The sequence below is a fragment of the Leptodactylus fuscus genome, chromosome 10, assembly GCF_031893055.1.
Source record: "Leptodactylus fuscus isolate aLepFus1 chromosome 10, aLepFus1.hap2, whole genome shotgun sequence".
In the NCBI taxonomy this organism is placed as follows: domain Eukaryota; kingdom Metazoa; phylum Chordata; class Amphibia; order Anura; family Leptodactylidae; genus Leptodactylus; species Leptodactylus fuscus.
In genome coordinates, this window is record NC_134274.1 from 28,687,040 (window position 1) to 28,706,970 (window position 19,931).

The 19,931-nt window shown below is 43.5% G+C and overlaps 1 protein-coding gene across 1 annotated transcript; it reads left to right on the plus strand.

Annotated features, from left to right (window-relative positions):
* The first annotated feature begins 1,341 nt into the window (after positions 1 to 1,341).
* Positions 1,342 to 18,800, plus strand: UBE2D1 (ubiquitin conjugating enzyme E2 D1). The gene is made up of 7 exons (XM_075257585.1): positions 1,342 to 1,529; positions 12,956 to 13,019; positions 13,115 to 13,146; positions 13,512 to 13,589; positions 14,527 to 14,632; positions 15,637 to 15,730; positions 16,078 to 18,800. The coding sequence occupies exons 1-7, from the start codon at positions 1,506 to 1,508 to the stop codon at positions 16,124 to 16,126; spliced, it is 447 nt and encodes a 148-aa protein (XP_075113686.1). The 5' UTR covers positions 1,342 to 1,505; the 3' UTR covers positions 16,127 to 18,800.
* Positions 18,801 to 19,931: the final 1,131 nt, after the last annotated feature.

Here is a 19,931-nt window from a genome sequence, read left to right on the forward strand (position 1 = left end):
AGGGGGAAAAAAAACAACTTAAAGGGGTTCTCTGGCCCCAAATCAAATTTCCACAGGATAAGCCATCAGTATGTGACATGTTGTGGTATGACACCAGAACACAACATGGATCATTTAAGCTGCTAGTGTACAGGTGGTGTGCAAAGAAGCATTCCTAGTCAAGTAATAGGAGTGACACTGCAATTCACTGGAACCGCCAATATGCAATGGGCTGCTGTGTCCATCCTATTACTTGAATCGGAGCCGTGCTACACGCCACTGGCCCACCGGCACGCTGCTTCAGATACCCAGAGGCTGCTAAAAACTGCCTATCTGTGGTTCCAATGAACTGTAGCTCCACTCCTATTACTTGAATAGGAGCACTTCTGAGCACACCGCCTGTACACTAGCAGCTTAAATGATCCTTGCTGGTTCGGGTGATCTGTGTGGGGTTTGGTTGTCGGACCCTGACAGATCACATACTGATAACCAGCGGTGTAACTAAAGTCTTGTGAAACCTAACGTTTACGTAGTGTGAATGAGCCCTTAGTTTGGTTCGGGTAATCTGTGGGTCTCCTTGGCATATGGGCCAGATGGAAGCGGCAATCTCAATACTGATGCCATTGCTCATGGGCCCCCCTAAGGCTCCTGGGCCCCGATGCGACTGCACCCTCTGCACCCCTCAAGTTATGCCCCTGCTGATAACCTATCCTGTGGATGGCTAATCAATATGAAGATTTGATTAGAGGCTGGACAACCCCTTTAAGGCCGCCTGTACACCTGGCACTAGACAAAATGGTGTGTTTTACCACAAATCGCCTTAGTTTGTGCACATCATCCAGTTGGTTATAATGTGTAAAGTGCGGTGGAATATGGCGGCACTATATACACACGATAACTGTAAACACATATATTTCACCTGTACACGTGACATCATCGGTCATTTTTCTGTGAGCATATTTAGGGATATTTACGTATATTGTAAAATAATTGGTAAAAAGAAAATTTAGGACATTTTATAAGAAATAAATTATTTAGGTCTGAAAAAAATTCTTCATATCTGTATAATTTGGGTGAATTTCCTTTATAAATCATAATAATGTGTATAAGGATAAAAGATGGTATATTTGTCTTATGGAGACAGACACACAGAAAGTCAGGCAGTCAGCTAGTGTGTTTTGTTAAATTCTTATATCAATAAAGTTTGTTTTGTATAAATTCAAAAGAAAAAAAAGCCGCTTGACTACAGTTCCCGGGATGCTGCGTGTGACGTCAGCGATTAATAGCGGAAAGGAAAAAAAAACAGAAAAGTGCTGAGAAAGGAGCCCCGCCCACCAGCGCTCGGCTCCGCCCACAGTGAATCAGGATACGCGCCGGCAGTCATCGCGAGTGACTCGTTTCCTCTGAGCACAGCAGCGCCGCAGTGACAGGCCCGCGTCACCCGAGGCACCGGCAGCAGGACCCGCTCTCCTCCTCCACCAGCCCGGCATCCTGTCTCACCCTCCGCTCCGCTCCTGAGCTGCTCCATGGCACTGAAGAGAATACAGAAAGTAAGTGTGACTATGGGGAAACAATGGAGGCCGCCTGCTGCTGTGCTGCTCTGTCATCTCCATCCATCTCCCCAGAAATACCACACTGCCGGGGCGCCCCCTAGCGGCCGAGCACTGCCGGATGGTTTCTAACCCATGTGACGTCATTTAGTTGCATTGCATCGCTAGTGACTGCTTTCTGATGACATCACATTCAGTATGGAGATGTATAGCTTTCTCTGGACTGATTCAAAATGGTTGCCTTATTGGTCCTGGTGTTTATCTGACCAGATGTGATGTACAATCCTGTGTATGTTCGTATTGGAGCGCACTGCTGAGGTTCTGTGACTTTGTGTGGGTATATATATATACAGATCTAGGCTAATGGCGCTGAGCTGTGTGTGGTCACCTGCTTTGGTATCGGCGCCGAAACCGCACCAAGAGGGTCAGGCAACTACTTCACGTAGGAATTTGGCTCTGCTTGTGGGACCATGAAGAAACTGCAGCTAGAAACAATGGAAGGCGGCAGCGGCATGTTCGTCCCATACACAAGGCGCTGTGTGAACATGCCCTTAGACGTGTGCATGTAACCTAACCATATAGTGAACCGTACCAGCCATTGTCCATGGAGGTGATATCACAGCAGAGCGTGCACCACCGCTGGCCAATCTGCAGGGGGTGTTGTGTGATGGTTCCTTGCCCAGGACCTGTAGCCATGATGCTGAGCTCTGTCTGCTATATTATCCCCTGTCACTCCTTCCCGCGAACCATAAGGCTAGATGGTGGCTTTGGTTGTGGCACCAGATGCATGACCAAGGCTTGCAGGATCACACTGGGATTCCTTTACTGAAGTTAGTGTAGGGGGGTACATTGTGACCCCCTAGTGTGCTACGACTTCTAGTCACCCAAACATTGGGCAGTGCTAGATTTGAAGTCGCTGGGGGTCACAATGCAACTCCATTCGCTAGCACTAGAGGACTGTGCGGTGGTCTACCATCCATAACTTCACATCACTTGTGATCAGGTCATGGGTTATTAATGTAACTGCTATAGATCAGACCGCCCGTAGAGTACAAGTGACTAAGCCACTGCCGCTGCTGTGTATCTGATACCGGGTATATCCATTCCATCTCCCACTGATCCAGTACAGGTTCTGCGGCAGCCAATCCGTGGTCATGTGCTGTATTGCCGGCATCATGGCGGCCATTGCTGAGCAGTGATCCCAGTATTGGACAATTGGTGTAGACGGGGTTTTTAAATATTAGCCTAGTGATAAGACTTTCTATATATCGATGGAAAAAATCTCAATAAGATGGATGTCAGTGAGAGCCATAGGGGCCTGCTGCAATGGTGCGTGCAGGTAATAAGGCTGGTATCTGGCAAAGAACAGCTGATGTAAGTTTCCACTGCGTCTTTTATACCTGCACCATGATGATGTCATATTATAAGTCATATTCCATCACTGTATTCATTATAGTTCCATGTTATTGTGTTTATAGTATAATATCACAATTTATTCTACCCAGAATTTCACAATCCAGAGGTAATAAACAGTGCTATCTCTGCTCAGGCATTGTACAGCTAGTGATGTCACAGTACAAGGAAGTAATAGTGCCGAAATACTAGTCACAGTGGTGTTACTCATAGTGATGTCATAGTACAAGGAAGTAACAGCACCATAATACTAGTCACAGTGGTGATACACTTAATGATGTCATAGGACATGATGATAAACACTATAGAGCTGATGGTAAGGACTATTATACGTGGTGATGTCACAGTACATAACAATAAACACTATAGAGCTGATGGTAAGGACTATTATACGTGGTGATGTCACAGTACATAACAATAAACACTATAGAGCTGATGGTAAGGACTATTGTACATGGTGATGTCACAGTACATGAGGATAAACACAGTGGAGTTGTAATAGGGGTTGTTGTGATGTCATAAGCTTTGTTTTTCCCCCTACTTGTACTAAGGTTTATATGTTCTGTTCCTTTTGTTTTTGTATCTGTGTTGAAAACATACAAAGTATCTGATTTAAAAAACCAAAACACTGCGGGTCTACTGGAATCTAGTAACTGGCTGGTTATTACACCGTCATGTCATTACAGAGATTACTGATCTTCTCTCATGTGGGCATTGTGCCCCTAAAGTCCTAGCACCAGGGCACAACTTCAGCAAACCCTTGACACTTCAGCTTGTAGGTGCATTCTGGGAGTTGTAGTTATACAGCTCTGCTGTTCTCAGAACTCCCATAGAAGTGAATGGAGCCTGCTGGGGCTTGTAGTTCCACAGCAGCTGGAGAGCAGGAGATTACTTCCACCCGACACACTTGGCACCTACAGCAAAGCCATAGCAGCTTCCAGTCCAATAAAATCTGCAGAAATAAAGTATTTCCAGCTAAAGAGTCTTGTGATGAGAAGAGGATTAGTGCGCGGCGTCCGACCTTTATGTGATTGTGTGACCTTTCAGGACGTCTGCGCTGCAGGTTATCTGACTTGGGGTAGATATTTGTGTCCCTATTGATATATTGTATATATATATATATATATATATATATATATATATATATATATATATATATATAGTGTACTATTGCTATACCAGGGCCATAGCGCACCTCGCTCTTACACCCGTATATACACACTTTACAGATGAGCCACGTGCCCTGCATGAGTTATATATAGAGCTGCTGAACCTGTTGCCACTAGCGTAGTGCCATCTTTATTGTGTACACAGTGTTATGTATGCGTACCTTGTCCATGGTTACATTGTATGTACACAAGGGGTCATTGAGGACAGGCGCAGACTGGAGGATATATGATAGCTGTATTTATGGATAGAGATATTCACCGGGGGAAGCTTTTGTATGAAAAAGAAAGTCGCACAGCCTTTTGTTCCAGTTTAGGGTTATATTCACATCTGATGCGTGGCTTACTGCAAGTCAGCAAGGTTTTCACAAGGGAGTCTGTCATCAGATTGCAGCCTATTGACCCAGGCCTGCAGATAGGTTAGGACCAATCTATCCATGAATTGCTGTTGCTGAGAGTGCCTGTTTTTGTCAATATGCAAATGAGATATTTGGAGCAATGAGGGCGTTGCCATTTACCTCTATGGGGCAATGACAACACCCCCATTGTTCCAAAGAGATCTTTTGCATATTGACATAAATGGTGACATCTTGGCGGCGATTCATAAGGGGACCCCAACCTATCTATCAGTGGGTTCTGCTGACAGACTCCCTTTTAGTGTCTGCAGGCTTTTCTATTGGCTTTACATGGTGTCTGTTCGCTCTCTGCTCCAGTGAAAGTCCTCTAGTGGTTGATGTGCGGCTTTCCAGGATCCCTGTCTCTAAAATATTGCCCCGTGCTCTGCTGTTCCCTATTATGACCCTTCACTCCAAGTCACACTTACTCCAAGTCTGGGCCTATTGTATAAAGGTGCCCGATGATAGCCCTTAGATGGGTTACTTTCCATGCCTGTATATTGTTCTTCTCTAATGTAATGTACAGGACTCTCTCTCTAAAGTCCGGCATTGCCCCCTCCCCTGTATTACTGTCAGCAGGGCTTTATTGCTGACTACTGTCCACTCAGTACAATGTGATTCAGTCGTGAGTAACCCCTGAGTGGCCAGTGTGATTCAGTCTATAGATATGCTGCCATTATAGTGAATCATCTCAGGCCTGGTGAGAGGGGGCCTCTTCCTGCTTGAGGGGCTTTTGGATATTTATTGAACAGCTTGAGAGTTAATGAGCCATGAAGAACGTTCCTGAGCTGGAGACAGGGGGTGTGAGGTGAGGGCTCTCCAAACCTGTCTGATCCGGAAGCACTAGGTAGATGCAGATGAAAGACTTCATTGTTAGAGAGATGGGAGGGCAGCGGAGGACCATACCTGAGAACAGGGGCCGCCACTGTCTGAGGGCTTGTACACGCTGCTACAGTATATCATTGTGTATCTATAGTGCACTCAGTATACACTGTTGTAGGATCCACCATAGTGAAGCATACAGAGTGTTCATGGCTGTGTGTGTATGAGCTTAGATTTTAGGAGCTGATACAAATAAAAATCTCCCAGAAGTATAAAGAGAACGCAGCCCAATAATTTAGGCGCATGCAGTATATTGCCAATAGATATCATTCATCGGCCGTGCAGTGACCACTGTTACACAATTATAGTGGCACAACTCTCGTGACGTGACCTGGGCCCTGTTAGTGTTAAAGGGCCAATTTCTTCTCATAAGTCACCTCATGTCGCATGACGATGCTACAGCTCCGTCCCATTAAAATGAATGAGACTGAGCATGTGACCAACAGACAAGATGTCACATCCTGAAAAGAAGAGTTGGGAGATATACAGTCCTATGAAAAAGTTTGGGCACCCCTATTAATCTTAATCATTTTTAGTTCTAAATATTTTGGTATTTGCAACAGCCATTTCAGTTTGATATATCTAATAACTGATGGACACAGTAATATTTCAGGATTGAAATGAGGTTTATTGTACTAACAGAAAATGTGCAATATGCATTAAACCAAAATTTGACCGGTGCAAAAGTATGGGCACCTCAACAGAAAAGTGACATTAATATTTAGTAGATCCTCCTTTTGCAAAGATAACAGCCTCTAGTCGCTTCCTGTAGCTTTTAATCAGTTCCTGGATCCTGGATAAAGGTATTTTGGACAAACAATTCAAGTTCAGTTAAGTTAGATGGTCGCCGAGCATGGACAGCCCGCTTCAAATCATCCCACAGATGTTCAATGATATTCAGGTCTGGGGACTGGGATGGCCATTCCAGAACATTGTAATTGTTCCTCTGCATGAATGCCTGAGTTGATTTGGAGCGGTGTTTTGGATCATTGTCTTGCTGAAATATCCATCCCCGGCGTAACTTCAACTTCGTCACTGATTCTTGAACATTATTCTCAAGAATCTGCTGATACTGAGTGGAATCCATGCGACCCTCAACTTTAACAAGATTCCCGATGCCGGCATTGGCCACACAGCACCAAAGCATGATGGAACCTCCACCAAATTTTACAGTGGGTAGCAAGTGTTTTTCTTGGAATGCTGTTTCTTTTTGGACGCCATGCATAACGCCTTTTTTTTATAACCAAACAACTCAATCTTTGTTTCCAAAATGAAGTTGGCTTCTCCAAATGTGCTTTTGCATACCTCAGGCAACTCTATTTGTGGCGTACGTGCAGAAACGGCTTCTTTCTCATCACTCTCCCATACAGCTTCTCCTTGTGCAAAGTGCGCTGTATTGTTGACTGATGCACAGTGACACCATCTGCAGCAAGATGATGCTGCAGCTCTTTGGAGGTGGTCTGTGGATTGTCCTTGACTGTTCTCACCATTCTTCTTCTCTGCCTTTCTGATATTTTTCTTGGCCTGCCACTTCTGGGCTTAACAAGAACTGTCCCTGTGGTCTTCCATTTCCTTACTATGTTCCTCACAGTGGAAACTGACAGGTTAAATCTCTGAGACAACGTTTTGTATCCTTCCCCTGAACAACTATGTTGAACAATCTTTGTTTTCAGATCATTTGAGAGCGGGCTGTCCATGTTCGGCGACCATCAAACTTAACTGAACTTGAATTGTTTTGTAGAAAGAAATGGTCCAAAATACCTTCATCCAGGATCCAGGAACTGATTAAAAGCTACAGGAAGCAACTAGAGGCTGTTATCTTTGCAAAAGGCGGATCTAATAAATATTAATGTCACTTTTCTGTTGAGGTACCCATACTTTTGCACCGGCTAAATTTTGGTTTAATGCATATTGCACATTTTCTGTTAGTACAATAAACCCCATTTCACTCCTGAAATATTACTGTGTCCATCAGTTATTAGATATATCAAACTGAAATGGCTGCTGCAAACACCAAAATATTTAGAACTAAAAATGATTAAGATTAATAGGGGTGCCCAAACTTTTTCATAGGACTGTATTAATATATGTAGTATTTGCATTTTTGTCAATTTCTTCATCATTGTGCTTGGTGATATATTGCCATGCAGCAGTGCAGAGACATTACTACAGAGAGGAAGAATTGGTGCCAAGGTTGTTTTGTGTGTGTGTATATATATATATATATACACACACACAGTATAATATGTATATATAACACAGTCCTTCCAAATCTAACTCTGTAAAGTCACTTTAGGCCGCAATGTCACTCTTATTGTGTCTTTCTCTCTCCGCTCTCCAGTTACATTCTGGATAACCGTCGATGGGTTAGATAATGTTTACTTAAATCTGAAACTGGGTGTAACAGATCCATAAATGCCTGGCCTGTCGGATTTCCATCCGGGCACTCTGCCACCTCTCCAGTCCACATGCTGGATGCCTGCTTAGTGAGAACATGCACGGTTTGTAGCCAAAACAATAACTAGGTTTACACTTTTCATCCGGGGACAATGGTGTAGCGTGGATAGAAAATATCCTTAGGTTTGGTGTTTCGCTGCCTTGAACGTCCGATGTTTGGTCTTTTGTTCTGTATCTTGAATGTAACCTCTCCGTCTCACTGATTTATTTGCTTCTGCCCCTCGCCCGCTCTGATCTCGTGCCCGATCTGAAAGCTGAGCCGCCAAAACGTTGTTCACAAATTAGGCCGCTTGCCCAGATTCTGCTCTTCTCCTGGGCGTAAGTGATGAGGTCCACCATTGTACTGGTTGTCTATGTTTATTCCTATGACGGTCTCTTCGAGAGACATTACTTCTTTCAGGTTTTCTTTCAGTGTCATTTTGGCTCAAGCTTGAAAATTTTATCGGATTCTGACACCCATCACCCATCTACAGAGCTGTTCTCCTTTTTGCAGGGTGAGCCGCAGTTTTCATCAGTACGCTCACTCTCACCCCAATGACCCATGTCTGACACTGCAGAGCCCGGGGTACTTCACCCTGCCTTGAAACTTCCTCAACACATACTTCTTTTCCTCTATCATATGACCAGGAAGACACACCTGCCACCTGCCTAGGCCTCCTTGTAACATTTACACCCTGCCTATGCCTGCTGAAGTCACATGGGGTTCGTATGGATTTATCAGAAGTATATCATGCTAAGATTACGCCTAGTCAATAGGTATTCTAAGACATTCTCTAGCATCTGGGAATCCCTTTGATCCTGGCACCAGTAAAGATGGTGGGCTTGATGTGATGTAAAGTCTTAGATTTTGCAGTCATTGTGCTATCACCAGGGGGTCTGCTGTGTAACATAGCGGGCATTCCCTGCATATAGAGGAATTGAGCCCACGCCATACTGACCCAGTTCACATTTATCATGACATTGTTGAGGGGCTAAAGGGAACCTATCACATTGAAAATACAGTCCCTTCTACTAGCAGCATGTTATAGAACAGGAGGAGCAGGGTAGACTGATATAGAGGGAAATATTCGGCATGTTGTGTAGTTTACGGATTAATTACTGCTTTTAATTTTTTATTTTTTTTTGCTTAAGAGTCTAGTGGACGGAGTCAGTGACTGCCTTCCCTGTATAACCATGCATATAGACATAGCTGTCAGTCACAGACTACGACCGCCCACTGCACTCTAAATCAAAAGGGGTGTTCCAGGCTACATAATTGATGACCTATCCTCAGGTGTCCGACGCCTGGCCCGTTCAGCTGTTTTTGCGTGAGCGATGTGGACCTTTCAGTACCCACCCAACAACATACAATTGTGAGATCGCAACTCGGCCTATTCATTTGCATTGAACTGAGCTGCGATCAGGTCATGTGACTGAAAGTGACATCACATGGTCTGAGAGGCAGATGTGGCATCCAGGGAGCGCTGCTGCTGCATCATCCAGCTGATCCAGGGGGGGCCTATGGATAGGTCATCTATTAACAAGTCCTGGAGAACTTCAGATTGCGAAATATATGGCGTTGATTCTGTCGTGATTTAGGATATATTATGAGTTTGCCGGCAGATACAATACAGACCTAATAATCGGTAACGTTCCTCCGTGCAGACTGTACATAACGTCCGCGGCAGTGTGCCAGCGAGAGTGGGCAGAGGCAGAATGAACAGTACTGAAGTAGAACAGCGTATAATAGACATGTCATTCTTCTGTCCTTACCCGGTGTTCGCGTGGCCTACTCTGGATTCTGCGAGCGGTCTTGCCTGAAGATATGTGAAGTCATTTGGGAAAGAATAATCTGAGACTTCTGAAAGGCCGACCTTTGGCAGCATTTTACAATGAAAGTCAATGATAGACGATTGCAGCTGTATGGCATGTAGGGATGTATACAAGCCACAATAATCGCTCATCTCAGGATCGCAGTGTAATACCGCCTCCATCACAGGTAACGAAAATGAATGCGGTCACATTGTTACATGCGAAGCTGCCACAACACAGCGGTCACGAGATCCAATTCGGATAGTCTTCGTGCAGTTCTTGTGTTTGTTATGGCAACTTGGAACACGGTTTCATTACTTACAATGAAGGCATTGCCTGGCTGCGATCTCTGCTAGTGAGACTTGTCAAATCCAAAGTCACGAGATAGATCTCACGTGTGTATATATACTGAGGTATATATACTGAGGTATATACGACAGCTATATAGGTTCTGCCCATTGAAATTGAAGACTGCTTCGAAATTATTGGCAAATTTTACAAATTTTTACTCTTGGGGCTTAGTTACACCGCTGTGTGATGAACATTTTTGCAGCCGCTATCAAATGCCTGTTTTGACAACACATTGAATTGAGAGTGTATATTCACACATTGGCCAGTATATAGATGGCCTGTCTTTTACAGTTCTCATAAACACTGACACCAGCTATCTTTGTGAAAACTGACATGTGAATAGACTCATTGAACAGAATGTACAGCGGCCATGTGAATAAGATCTGCACTTGCACGGGGACACACGGCCATTTTCACGGATATTAGGTTAGGCCTTGTAGTGTTCCTGATGTATAGCCATAGGGCTTCATTCACCCTACGGGGACCAAGCAAGTGTCATTTTGGCCCCAGTTGGACTGGTGGATTGGGAAAAGGCGTAGCGTAGTACTCTGCTATTCCATAAAATAGTATAGAATGAAAACCATATACAGCACAGTATACGTATTTTTACAAGGTGGCGCCTATGGTGATGTATCCTTCACTATTACTATATATTAGTATACGTTGCAATCTTCTGACAAGGTGGGTACAAGTCATAGTTGGCTTACAATGGGGTCTTATTAAGCGTGGCTGCTGCCTGGGGCCTCACACTGACCTGAAGGGATTTATGAAAGCACCAAAAAATGACTGACCTTGCGCTGATGCCACTCCAGGTCGCTGTAAGGTTAGCAGCGGCCGCGTGATGTTTGCATTTCGCTGTTTATGTACTCCGTGTCTTATCTCCCAATACAGCGATGAACATAAACTGGTTAAGTGACATTTTTCTCGTCCCTATGAAGAACACTCTGCATTTATTCCGCTCTCACTTGTATACAGAGCGGTCTCTGTAATAGGAATCTACTGTAAGTGGCGAAATCCCTCTATCCGGGTGTCCAGCACTCCAAGACATTTGCTGTTCTCTTATTTATGGGGGGTAGGAGGTCTTATTTCTTGGCTACTAAAATAAGAAGAAAAAAAAAACCAATGGCTCCAAAATATTCCACAGCGCTGTGCAGATTGTGACCACTGATGTACGAGTATCTGTATGGATAGATATCCTTGTATAGGTCCATGCAGCACTTATACATTTGCGGCCATTATTGTTGTCTCTGTACTTTTACTAGTGGCTGTGCCCGGTACTGCAGTACATGACCTCCTTATTCAAGAAGGTGTGACTGAGCTGTAATACCAGGCACAGCCACTATCAAAATAAAGGCGCTGTGTCTGGTAATCAAATAAGAGGACATGGCTGGAATGTCGCAGCTGATTGGGTGTGGGGGATTTGGAGCGGACCCCCTGGCTATTGGTAAATATATGCCAGGTTAACCCCTTTAATGCTGGAGCTCCAGGAGGTTCCTTAGCATAGCCATCTTATTACTCCCTTTATGTTATAGTCTTACTGCTCTTTCTGTGCCGTTTACCACTGTGTGTGAACAGAGCCTTAGTAATACATCAGAGCCTTGTCTTATTTCACCGGGTTTCTTTGTAGTCCTGAAGTTCTGCCATGTATTGCTGCTCACACGAAGCCTTCTATGAAAGGTTGGTGCATTTAGTCAGCCCTTTGTGCTGTGACTGCGGTCTGTAGGAGTTCGGCACTGCATATATTTTCAGGCTGTAAAGTGTGAAGCTGCTAATAGCTTTTTTCCCACCTCGCCGCTTCTAGATGTGAAATGTCATGCAGAGTCTTTTGGTTATATTTTCCTTTCTTAGACGTATTACACTACCATAGAACTGCAAAAAAAAAGATAATGTTATGTCTGAGCTTGCTGAGCTTTGTCTTGTAGGGTTTTTTCTTAAAGGAGACGTCTTAGAATAAATCCTTTTATCCTGTCTTGCGTCATTTTCCCCTATACTTTATTGCTGCGGTTAAAAATCCAGGACACCTATGGTAGGAGGTCTTGTGTTGGGTACGGGTCTTAGCAGACAAAAAGTACTCTGGATATGCAGATGATCTTTCAAGTGCCGTGAGGGCGGTCCCAAGCCTGGCAAGTGCTCTGACCCTCATCAGGAACGCCTGTGCCACCTCCGCTTTGCAGGTGATTGGTGGTATTACATCACTGTAAGGCACTGAAGTCTCCCATGCTATTATACCCATGGGCAGTTCTACCGAGTGAGGGGCAAGACTACACCCATACTGAGAGATGTAACACAATGTTATAGGCACCAGTCAACACCAAGGGGGCTATTGGATGGGGGAATCGAAAAAGCACTTGCCAAGTATCGGGATGCCCTCAGGGCACCTGTGAGCCCAATTTCATACCCAAAGTTCCTTATCCCTACACTGCTCTATGTACTTACTGATACATAGTGCTGTTCACATAGTGCTGTGCCGTAGTGGTGGTGGCAGCCATGTGGTAGCATGCCCAATAACGTAGGGACTCGCTACAGATCAATGTATAATACTGGGATGTGCAGTCCAGGTGGTATTACACAGCAGTTATTTGGGTATCCGAGTAATATATACCCTTACTATATATACTGTATACCATCAAGGCCAGAGAATTGTAGAATGTAGAAATGAACTTACAATGTATTTGTGTGACTAATCCACTATATAGTGTTTATTTTTTTTAACCTATAGCTAGAGATGAGCGAGTAGTATTCAATCGAATACCTCGCTGCCATAGGAATGCGTCTAAGCGGCCAGACACCAAGGGGTTAAGCTCATCAAATATTCACTGCGCTTAACCCCTTGGTGTACGGCCGCTTACACGCATTCATATGGCAGTGAGGTATTCGATCGAATACTACTCGCTCATCTCTACCTGTAACCACGTGCAACGTCATGCTTGTGTCCTGGAGATACTGATGACTCTTCCCCTCTCGTTCCTAGGAGTTGACTGACTTGCAGCGGGATCCCCCGGCCCAGTGCTCAGCAGGACCCGTCTCCGAGGACTGTAAGCTGAATATCCTTCTCTGCATCTCTTATTGTCCATTATTCTCCATATACACCGGTAATCTTTATTTGTTGCCTTTTTGGTCTTTTCAACAGTGTTTCACTGGCAAGCGACAATTATGGGACCTGTAAGTATGTCGTATCTTTCCTTTGTCTTACAGCAGTCCTTGTGCTGCCTTCTAGTGCAACCCATAAAAACCATGTAAAAAACAGCCATGGGCAGAGGTATCTAGGGCTGGCTTTACATGGTGGAGTTCATGAGGTTTCATAGACAAACTGCTCGTTTTTCAAAACCATATCTGTTTTTTCAGATTATTTTTTTTACAAAAATGCGCCGTTAACCCAGCTTAAGGCTGTGACGCCCCATAGGGTATTGATGTGAAAAGGAGAATGTAAAACTTTATGAAAACATAAAGAGACTTTGTACATTTGTGAACTTCTAACAAATATATGTTGAGTAGTTTTTTTTTTTGTTTTTGTTTTTTTGCTGCAGTCTGACAGCCCGTATCAAGGTGGCGTCTTCTATCTTACAATCCAGTTTCCCACAGACTATCCATTTAAGCCACCAAAGGTATGAGGATGCGTTATGTTTTATACATTATATACCACTGTGTATACTTCCGATACATCGGTCACCTTAGTGACTTTCTCCAGACACTTTACACTGGGTTGCCAGTAACGCCTGTTTCTTACTAGTCACAGACTAACACAAGGGGTTTTCTAGCACTAGGATCTCCATTTCTTTGACCTCTTCATTACTTACCCAGCACAGTGCCATACATTGTATAGGGGCTGTGCTTGGTATTGCAGCTCAATCCAGTTAATTTGAATGGGACTGAGCTTCATCATGGCCATGTGACCAATGTATGTGATGTCACTGATCTGAGAAGTGAACTCAATATTACAGTCCTGGAAAACGTACAACAGTGTGCTTGTAGGTATATTCTTCTTCAGTGGACTTTAGTATACAGTTGTAGCTGAGTTAACGGGATATTTTATCAGCGAAGACCATAAAAACCAGTGTAAAGTGACCGGATCAGTGTTTCACAGCTTTACTAAGCCAAGTACCTCTACTCAAATAACGTATGTCAAAATATCCCCAAAACTGTGATCCTACACTGTACTGAGCATTACAAGCGCTCGGTAGATCAGTCACACTGGTGTCACTACGGTCATGGCAGACCGCTAAACCAGCAGTTACATCTGGAGCCCAGCAGATCCCATTGACTATAATGGGGTTCATTGAGTGTCCGTGGTAGCCGACGAAGGAAAGATCGTCAGTGCAGGACTTTTTCCTCCGCCAATTTTCAGTGGACACTACAACGGTGGCTCTGGCGCAGATATAGAAGTAACTTAGAGACATGAGACTGGGGTAGACATGCCATTGGTTGGGAACTGTAGTTTTGTTGTCCGCCCCCCATCCCCTTCTGTACCAGCTTCGTTGCTGTCTGCAGTATTGCGTTGTATTGTCTAGTTGACACTGTATCATTGTTTCTTTCATTTTCAAGGTTGCATTCACAACAAAAATCTATCATCCAAACATTAACAGCAATGGAAGTATCTGTCTTGATATCTTGAGGTCACAGTGGTCTCCGGCGCTGACTATATCAAAAGGTAAATGACACCAAGTGACTTTGTTTTCTGTGTAAACTTGAGTCTGATGAATGTGATGTCCATGGTAATAAAAAAAAAAAAAATCCAGTGTATTAGACTTTTCTATCAAATGCATGAACATGAGATGCATCCGCTACCGTGTGTAAGTAGACTCCATCCTATAATCCTCCATAGTACATTAAGCCCTTTAGTAACTGTTTGCATACAGGTAGCTTTCACCCCTTACTCAGGGTAACACGCATGGAGAAAGCTATTTATCTATTGGATTTCAGTGCAAAGAGCAGGTCTGTCTGATTCTATGTCATTTATTACTATTACTTATATAGCGCCAACATAGTCTGCAGCTCTGTACAGACTTGGTCAATCACCGTCCCATATAGTCAGGAGGCATTTTTTTTAGGTGGATTTCGTCTCGATCTGTCTGAAAGATAAACTTGGGCTGAAGTATATTTTGTTCAATAAACCAAAGGAAAATCGGTAACAGCCCTGTAGCCATCTAGCAGTATGCAACCCAAGGCAGAAACCATTTCTGTACATGAGATGACTTCTCTTTACCAGTCTGATAGAGATCAAAGCAGCTGCCACACCATTCAAATAAGGATACCCTAGACCTATGAAGGGGAAGCTATAGCACGCGTGCCAGAAAGGGAACACAGAGGCCTCTCTGTTGGGACACGCGCTGTCGTCCTGATCACTCAAGAACGGGGAATCCCATACAGAATTCCCCATTAGTGAGCGATGGCAGCTGTATGTGCAGACTGCAAAACCACGGCCTACACTGTCTGTACAGTGTGACCTCTGCCCCGATGCAGGCGCAGTGATGTAAGCGGCTGAGAACACGCCCATTGATGCTGATTGGCTGACAGACAGCAGCACATAATTCTTTCTCCTTTCCAGCAGGATTCCAGGCGCTGTGCACACAGGTTTCATATTAAAGTATATCAATGTCAGGATGAACCTATTACATTTTATATACTTTATTTATGGGGTTTTTTTATTTCCAGTTTTGTTGTCCATATGCTCCTTACTCTGTGATCCCAACCCAGATGATCCTTTAGTGCCAGACATCGCACAGATCTACAAGACAGACAAGGAAAAGTAAGTTTTCCCTCATGGAATCTTTCCGTTAGTGCTCCTTTAAAGGGGCTGTACCCACATTGTCCCCATCCACAAGAAGTGTGAGTACATTACTTGGCTAATTCTTACAGGCCCCTAGAATTGAATGTAGCCACTGGGTGTATGTGCGACCACTACTCTGCTTAACTGGGAGTACTGAGGTCTTCTTATTTATGGGGTGTCCGAGCCGTCAGACTCCACAGACTTAGTTATTCCCTATCCCGTGGATAGGTGGTAAGTTGTGTTTGAGGTCCTAGTTTGATAATATGCTATACTAGAAATGTCATATTCCGATTTTTCTATTAAACCTCCCTCTTTTCTCACTACAGATACAACAAAATAGCAAAAGACTGGACTCAGAGATATGCAGGCGTGTGAGGCTGTCGTTTCATACATTCCAGTGTACTGTACATTCTAGGTTTTTCAAGATTAGAGGAATCCCAGGCGCAGTTTACTGTTCCAGAGACCGAAAAAACAAAACAAAACATTTTTGTGTTCTGGGCATTTAACTACTTCTCCAGATGTTCCAAAAAATATGTCTAACTATCATTTAAGGGTGACTCTTACTTTATACATTAGGGACTATTAGACTGGCCACCTGAAATGTTAAGACTAATGGGGCGTTGACACTTGCGCTGCGTGTCCGGCCTGTAACATTCTGCTGGTTTCTTTTCTCAGCCCAGAGAAACTGGACTGGCGAGGGCTACCTGGCATTTGAATGGTTTTTTAAAGGTGACCGCCGCTGTCCACCTGGGTCCTCTACGCGGGGAAACTGTTTTTTTTTTCGGCCAGGCACAAAGTCGAACATGGTTTGTCCGTGGAGAGGTCGCAGGCGGACACCGGCGGTCACCTTTAAAAAAACCAAATCATTCAAATGAATGGGTTTTAAAGCCCTTCCCAGTCCAGTTTCTTGGGTCTGAGGACAGAAACCAGCAGAATGGCACAGGGCGGACATCGGGCACAAGTGTGAATGATTTGAAGGGGTTTCTTCATAGACTTTGGGTAGTAGTGCTCCGAGCATTGTCTTGGGCTCCTGTCGCCACCATTACCTGTTCTCTTTGTGTACAGTTCCTGTTGACCTGAATAGGAGTCACCGGCACAAGGTGCTCTAGAAATAAAGCAACGTGGCCTTATCTAGTAGAATAGAAAAATGCTCTGAATGATTTAGGCTGCTAGTATCTAAAGAAAAAAAATCTAACAGTAGGCAGGAATATATAGCTTGTCTTTGAAGACATGTACATGGGATGCTGCGATGCAAATGATCACCACCTCTGTCCTTCGGACAGGTCTTCTTGGGGTTCACGTCTGACTATTATAAAGTGTTAACACTTCAGGTGCCTATTCTATTGTACCCTAAATTAATAAATGTGAAATTTTGCTTCTAGGATTGTATTAAAGTATAGATCACTTATACTTCTTATTACAGAAATGGATATAGAATGATCACTTCTCAATGCATTGTCTTAGGTCAATTGTTCTCCTATCAAGTGTCAGCAAAGCCTGATGTGTTATGTGATCCAAGTCATCGATAGAGGTTCTTGCGGCCATTGCCAGGGGAATAGGGGATTTAGCCCTCAGGACAGTACAATAAAGGGTATATACACCTTAGCAACCAATGCTGTCTTCTAATCGTTGTAATATGTTTAAAATGTAATGATTAGAGATGAGCGAATAGTATTCGACGAATAGTTTCAAATACCTCCGCTCCCATAGGAATGCATGTAAGCGGCCGAACACCAAGGGGTTAAGCGCCGGCCGCTAACACGCATTCCTATGGGAGCAAAGTATTGGAATCTACTGCTACATGTGTCTACAGGTCCTATCCAGGCCTGTGTCACCATGATAACAGACTGCACACAAACTCTGTGTAGTCAGATCCTGCAGTCCTAATACAGTCCTGAAGAAGACAGGTAAGAGACTGCAGAAGTGGGATACACAGGATTTCTATGTAATCTGTCACCCAGGAAACACATAGATCTGCGTAGAAGATATAGACATAAAACAATAGGACATTTTGATCACAATTATTTGGCAACATTCTTTAATTATTGTTCTAGTTAGAAATTATTGGTTGCACGGATGCTATACCCTTTAAGAAACCGATCCAAACAAGTGTACGCTCGTTTCTGTAGTTAATTTGGAACAATGAGTTTGTGCAGTTTGCAATAGACATTTAAGGGGTGGTGCCGCATGTAATGGAAGTAACTATAGCCGCACCCAGAGCCTTCTCTCTAAGTGAAACGCCCATTCATTTCAGCTCGATCTTCATGCTTGGCCGCACAATAGCCGCAAAACCGTGTGGCCAGTAAGTAAATGTGGCTGAAATTCATCTGAATCCAGAGAAGTAACCGTATCAGTGGGCGCAGCTATAGCCACATGGGGTACATTGTGTGTCACCACCCTAAGGCTGAGGCCACGCGTTGCAGAGATCTTGCTGCGGTATTTTTTTTCCCTTAGTGTAGCCTCAGCCTAATGCTGTTTTTAAGACACCTGTACGTCTGCATCTTCTAATGATAAAGCTTTGTCGTTGTCGTAAGTCCGTGTTCAGATTTCGTTCTGTTAGCTGACTATTTAATTTGTATTTTTTACTGTATAGACTAAGTAAATTTATTTAATGTTGTATGTAAGCTCATGTTAGTGTTTTTTGGGTTTTTTTGTTGTTTTTTTTTCCCCCCTCCTCTACAAGCACTCCGTTGTTAAGGTGAAATTGTCTCAAAAAGTTTGGACTCCACATTAAGTGACTGCAGATTTCTTAAAAACTTCAAATGATCTTTGCACTTGTAAGTTTCTGTCTCCTAGTTACAGGGGGAAGTTTTTCGTTTTCATTCCTGGGTTGGTTTTTTTTTTTGTATTTTTTTTTTTTATTTCTGTTGCATACTTGACCAGTTTAATGCAATGTGAACACAAGTTGCACTGCTGAGAAGAAAACCTGTATCTTTATTTCTAGCTCTTTTTTTTTTTTTTGTATTTTTATTTTTCTAGTTTAATTTTTTTTTTTCATATGGGCAATATAATACAAATCACAAATCTTTTACAAATCTTACTGTCGCTTTTTCCATACAAATAAAAGTGCGTTTTCTACTATTTCTATCGTCTTTTTTAATTTTTTTTTTTTAATAATGAACCTTTCAAAGAGCAAGAATAATGTCGCACAAAGGGGTAATAAAAAAAAATAAATTGTGAATGGGGAACAAAAAGTTGTCCCTGAGAAAGTGGCCAGGGCTCCATTTACTGTCGTCTTTTCACTGTGATTGATTTATGTATCGTATAGCGCCATCATATTCTGCAGCACTTTTCAGATACTGTGGTCACTGTCCCATGCAGGGCTCACAATATAAATGCCATATCTGCAAAGTGCATTTAGCTGCTGAGCCCTACTAGATTGTTTCCTGATCAAAGCCTGTAAATCCAGAGCTAAGTCTGCAGTTTGGCTTTGGGACCATAATGCTGGCCTGGGCTGTACATCACCGAGGATAAATCCACCCACCAGCAGGTCAGGTCCAGAACCATTTTCAACCTTTTGCAATGCAGACTATTCCAGGTGGGTCCCCTGCAGGATATCCACGTCCGACAACCAACCCAACACAAGGCCTTAGTGTAAGGGCAGCAAGAATCCATCCAAAACTGGTTGTTTGGATTTACTATCATGGAGTGTGATACACTAGCCATGACCTATATGGCAGCACACAGTCTGCTGGTGGTGTACTTGTAACTAGAAGCAACGCTGGCTATACAGCAGTAGTGAAGAGGTTAAACTTTTATCGGGTCATGAAGTTGAAAGCGAAATCATTGGCAGTGAAACCTCAGATGAGACTTCCCATGTTTGCTGTCGTGTCTGTTAAAGTGTAAAAGGAAATATTCCGAGTGTGCAGAAGGAAGCATTTCTAGCCAAGAAAAGAGATTTTCACTTGTATTGAGGAGTCGTTCCTGTAAGAAATAAGTGTTAGGAATAGAAATGACTGCACTTAGAGGGTTCTTTCCCACCTCCGCTATACAGTCTCATACTAATTGTACTTGGTGATGTAAGGTATTTACTAAAGTCCTTGGATGAGATTGATCGTAATGTGGTCCCTTCACCTGCAACATTTCTGTTCAGTGGAAGGAGGGGGGGCGCTACAAGACTGGAAAAGTGGAGGTAATCTCTGATTCGTGAGGAAAACACATGGACCCCTTTATATAGTCT

Bases quoted from the DNA above. Each gene is read 5' to 3' on its own strand.
- UBE2D1 (XM_075257585.1), top strand. From the start codon at position 1,506: ATGGCACTGAAGAGAATACAGAAA. The intron at 1,530-12,955 runs GTAAGTGTGACT...TCTCGTTCCTAG, and splicing joins CACTGAAGAGAATACAGAAA to GAGTTGACTGACTTGCAGCG. The intron at 13,590-14,526 runs GTATGAGGATGC...TTCATTTTCAAG, and splicing joins ATCCATTTAAGCCACCAAAG to GTTGCATTCACAACAAAAAT.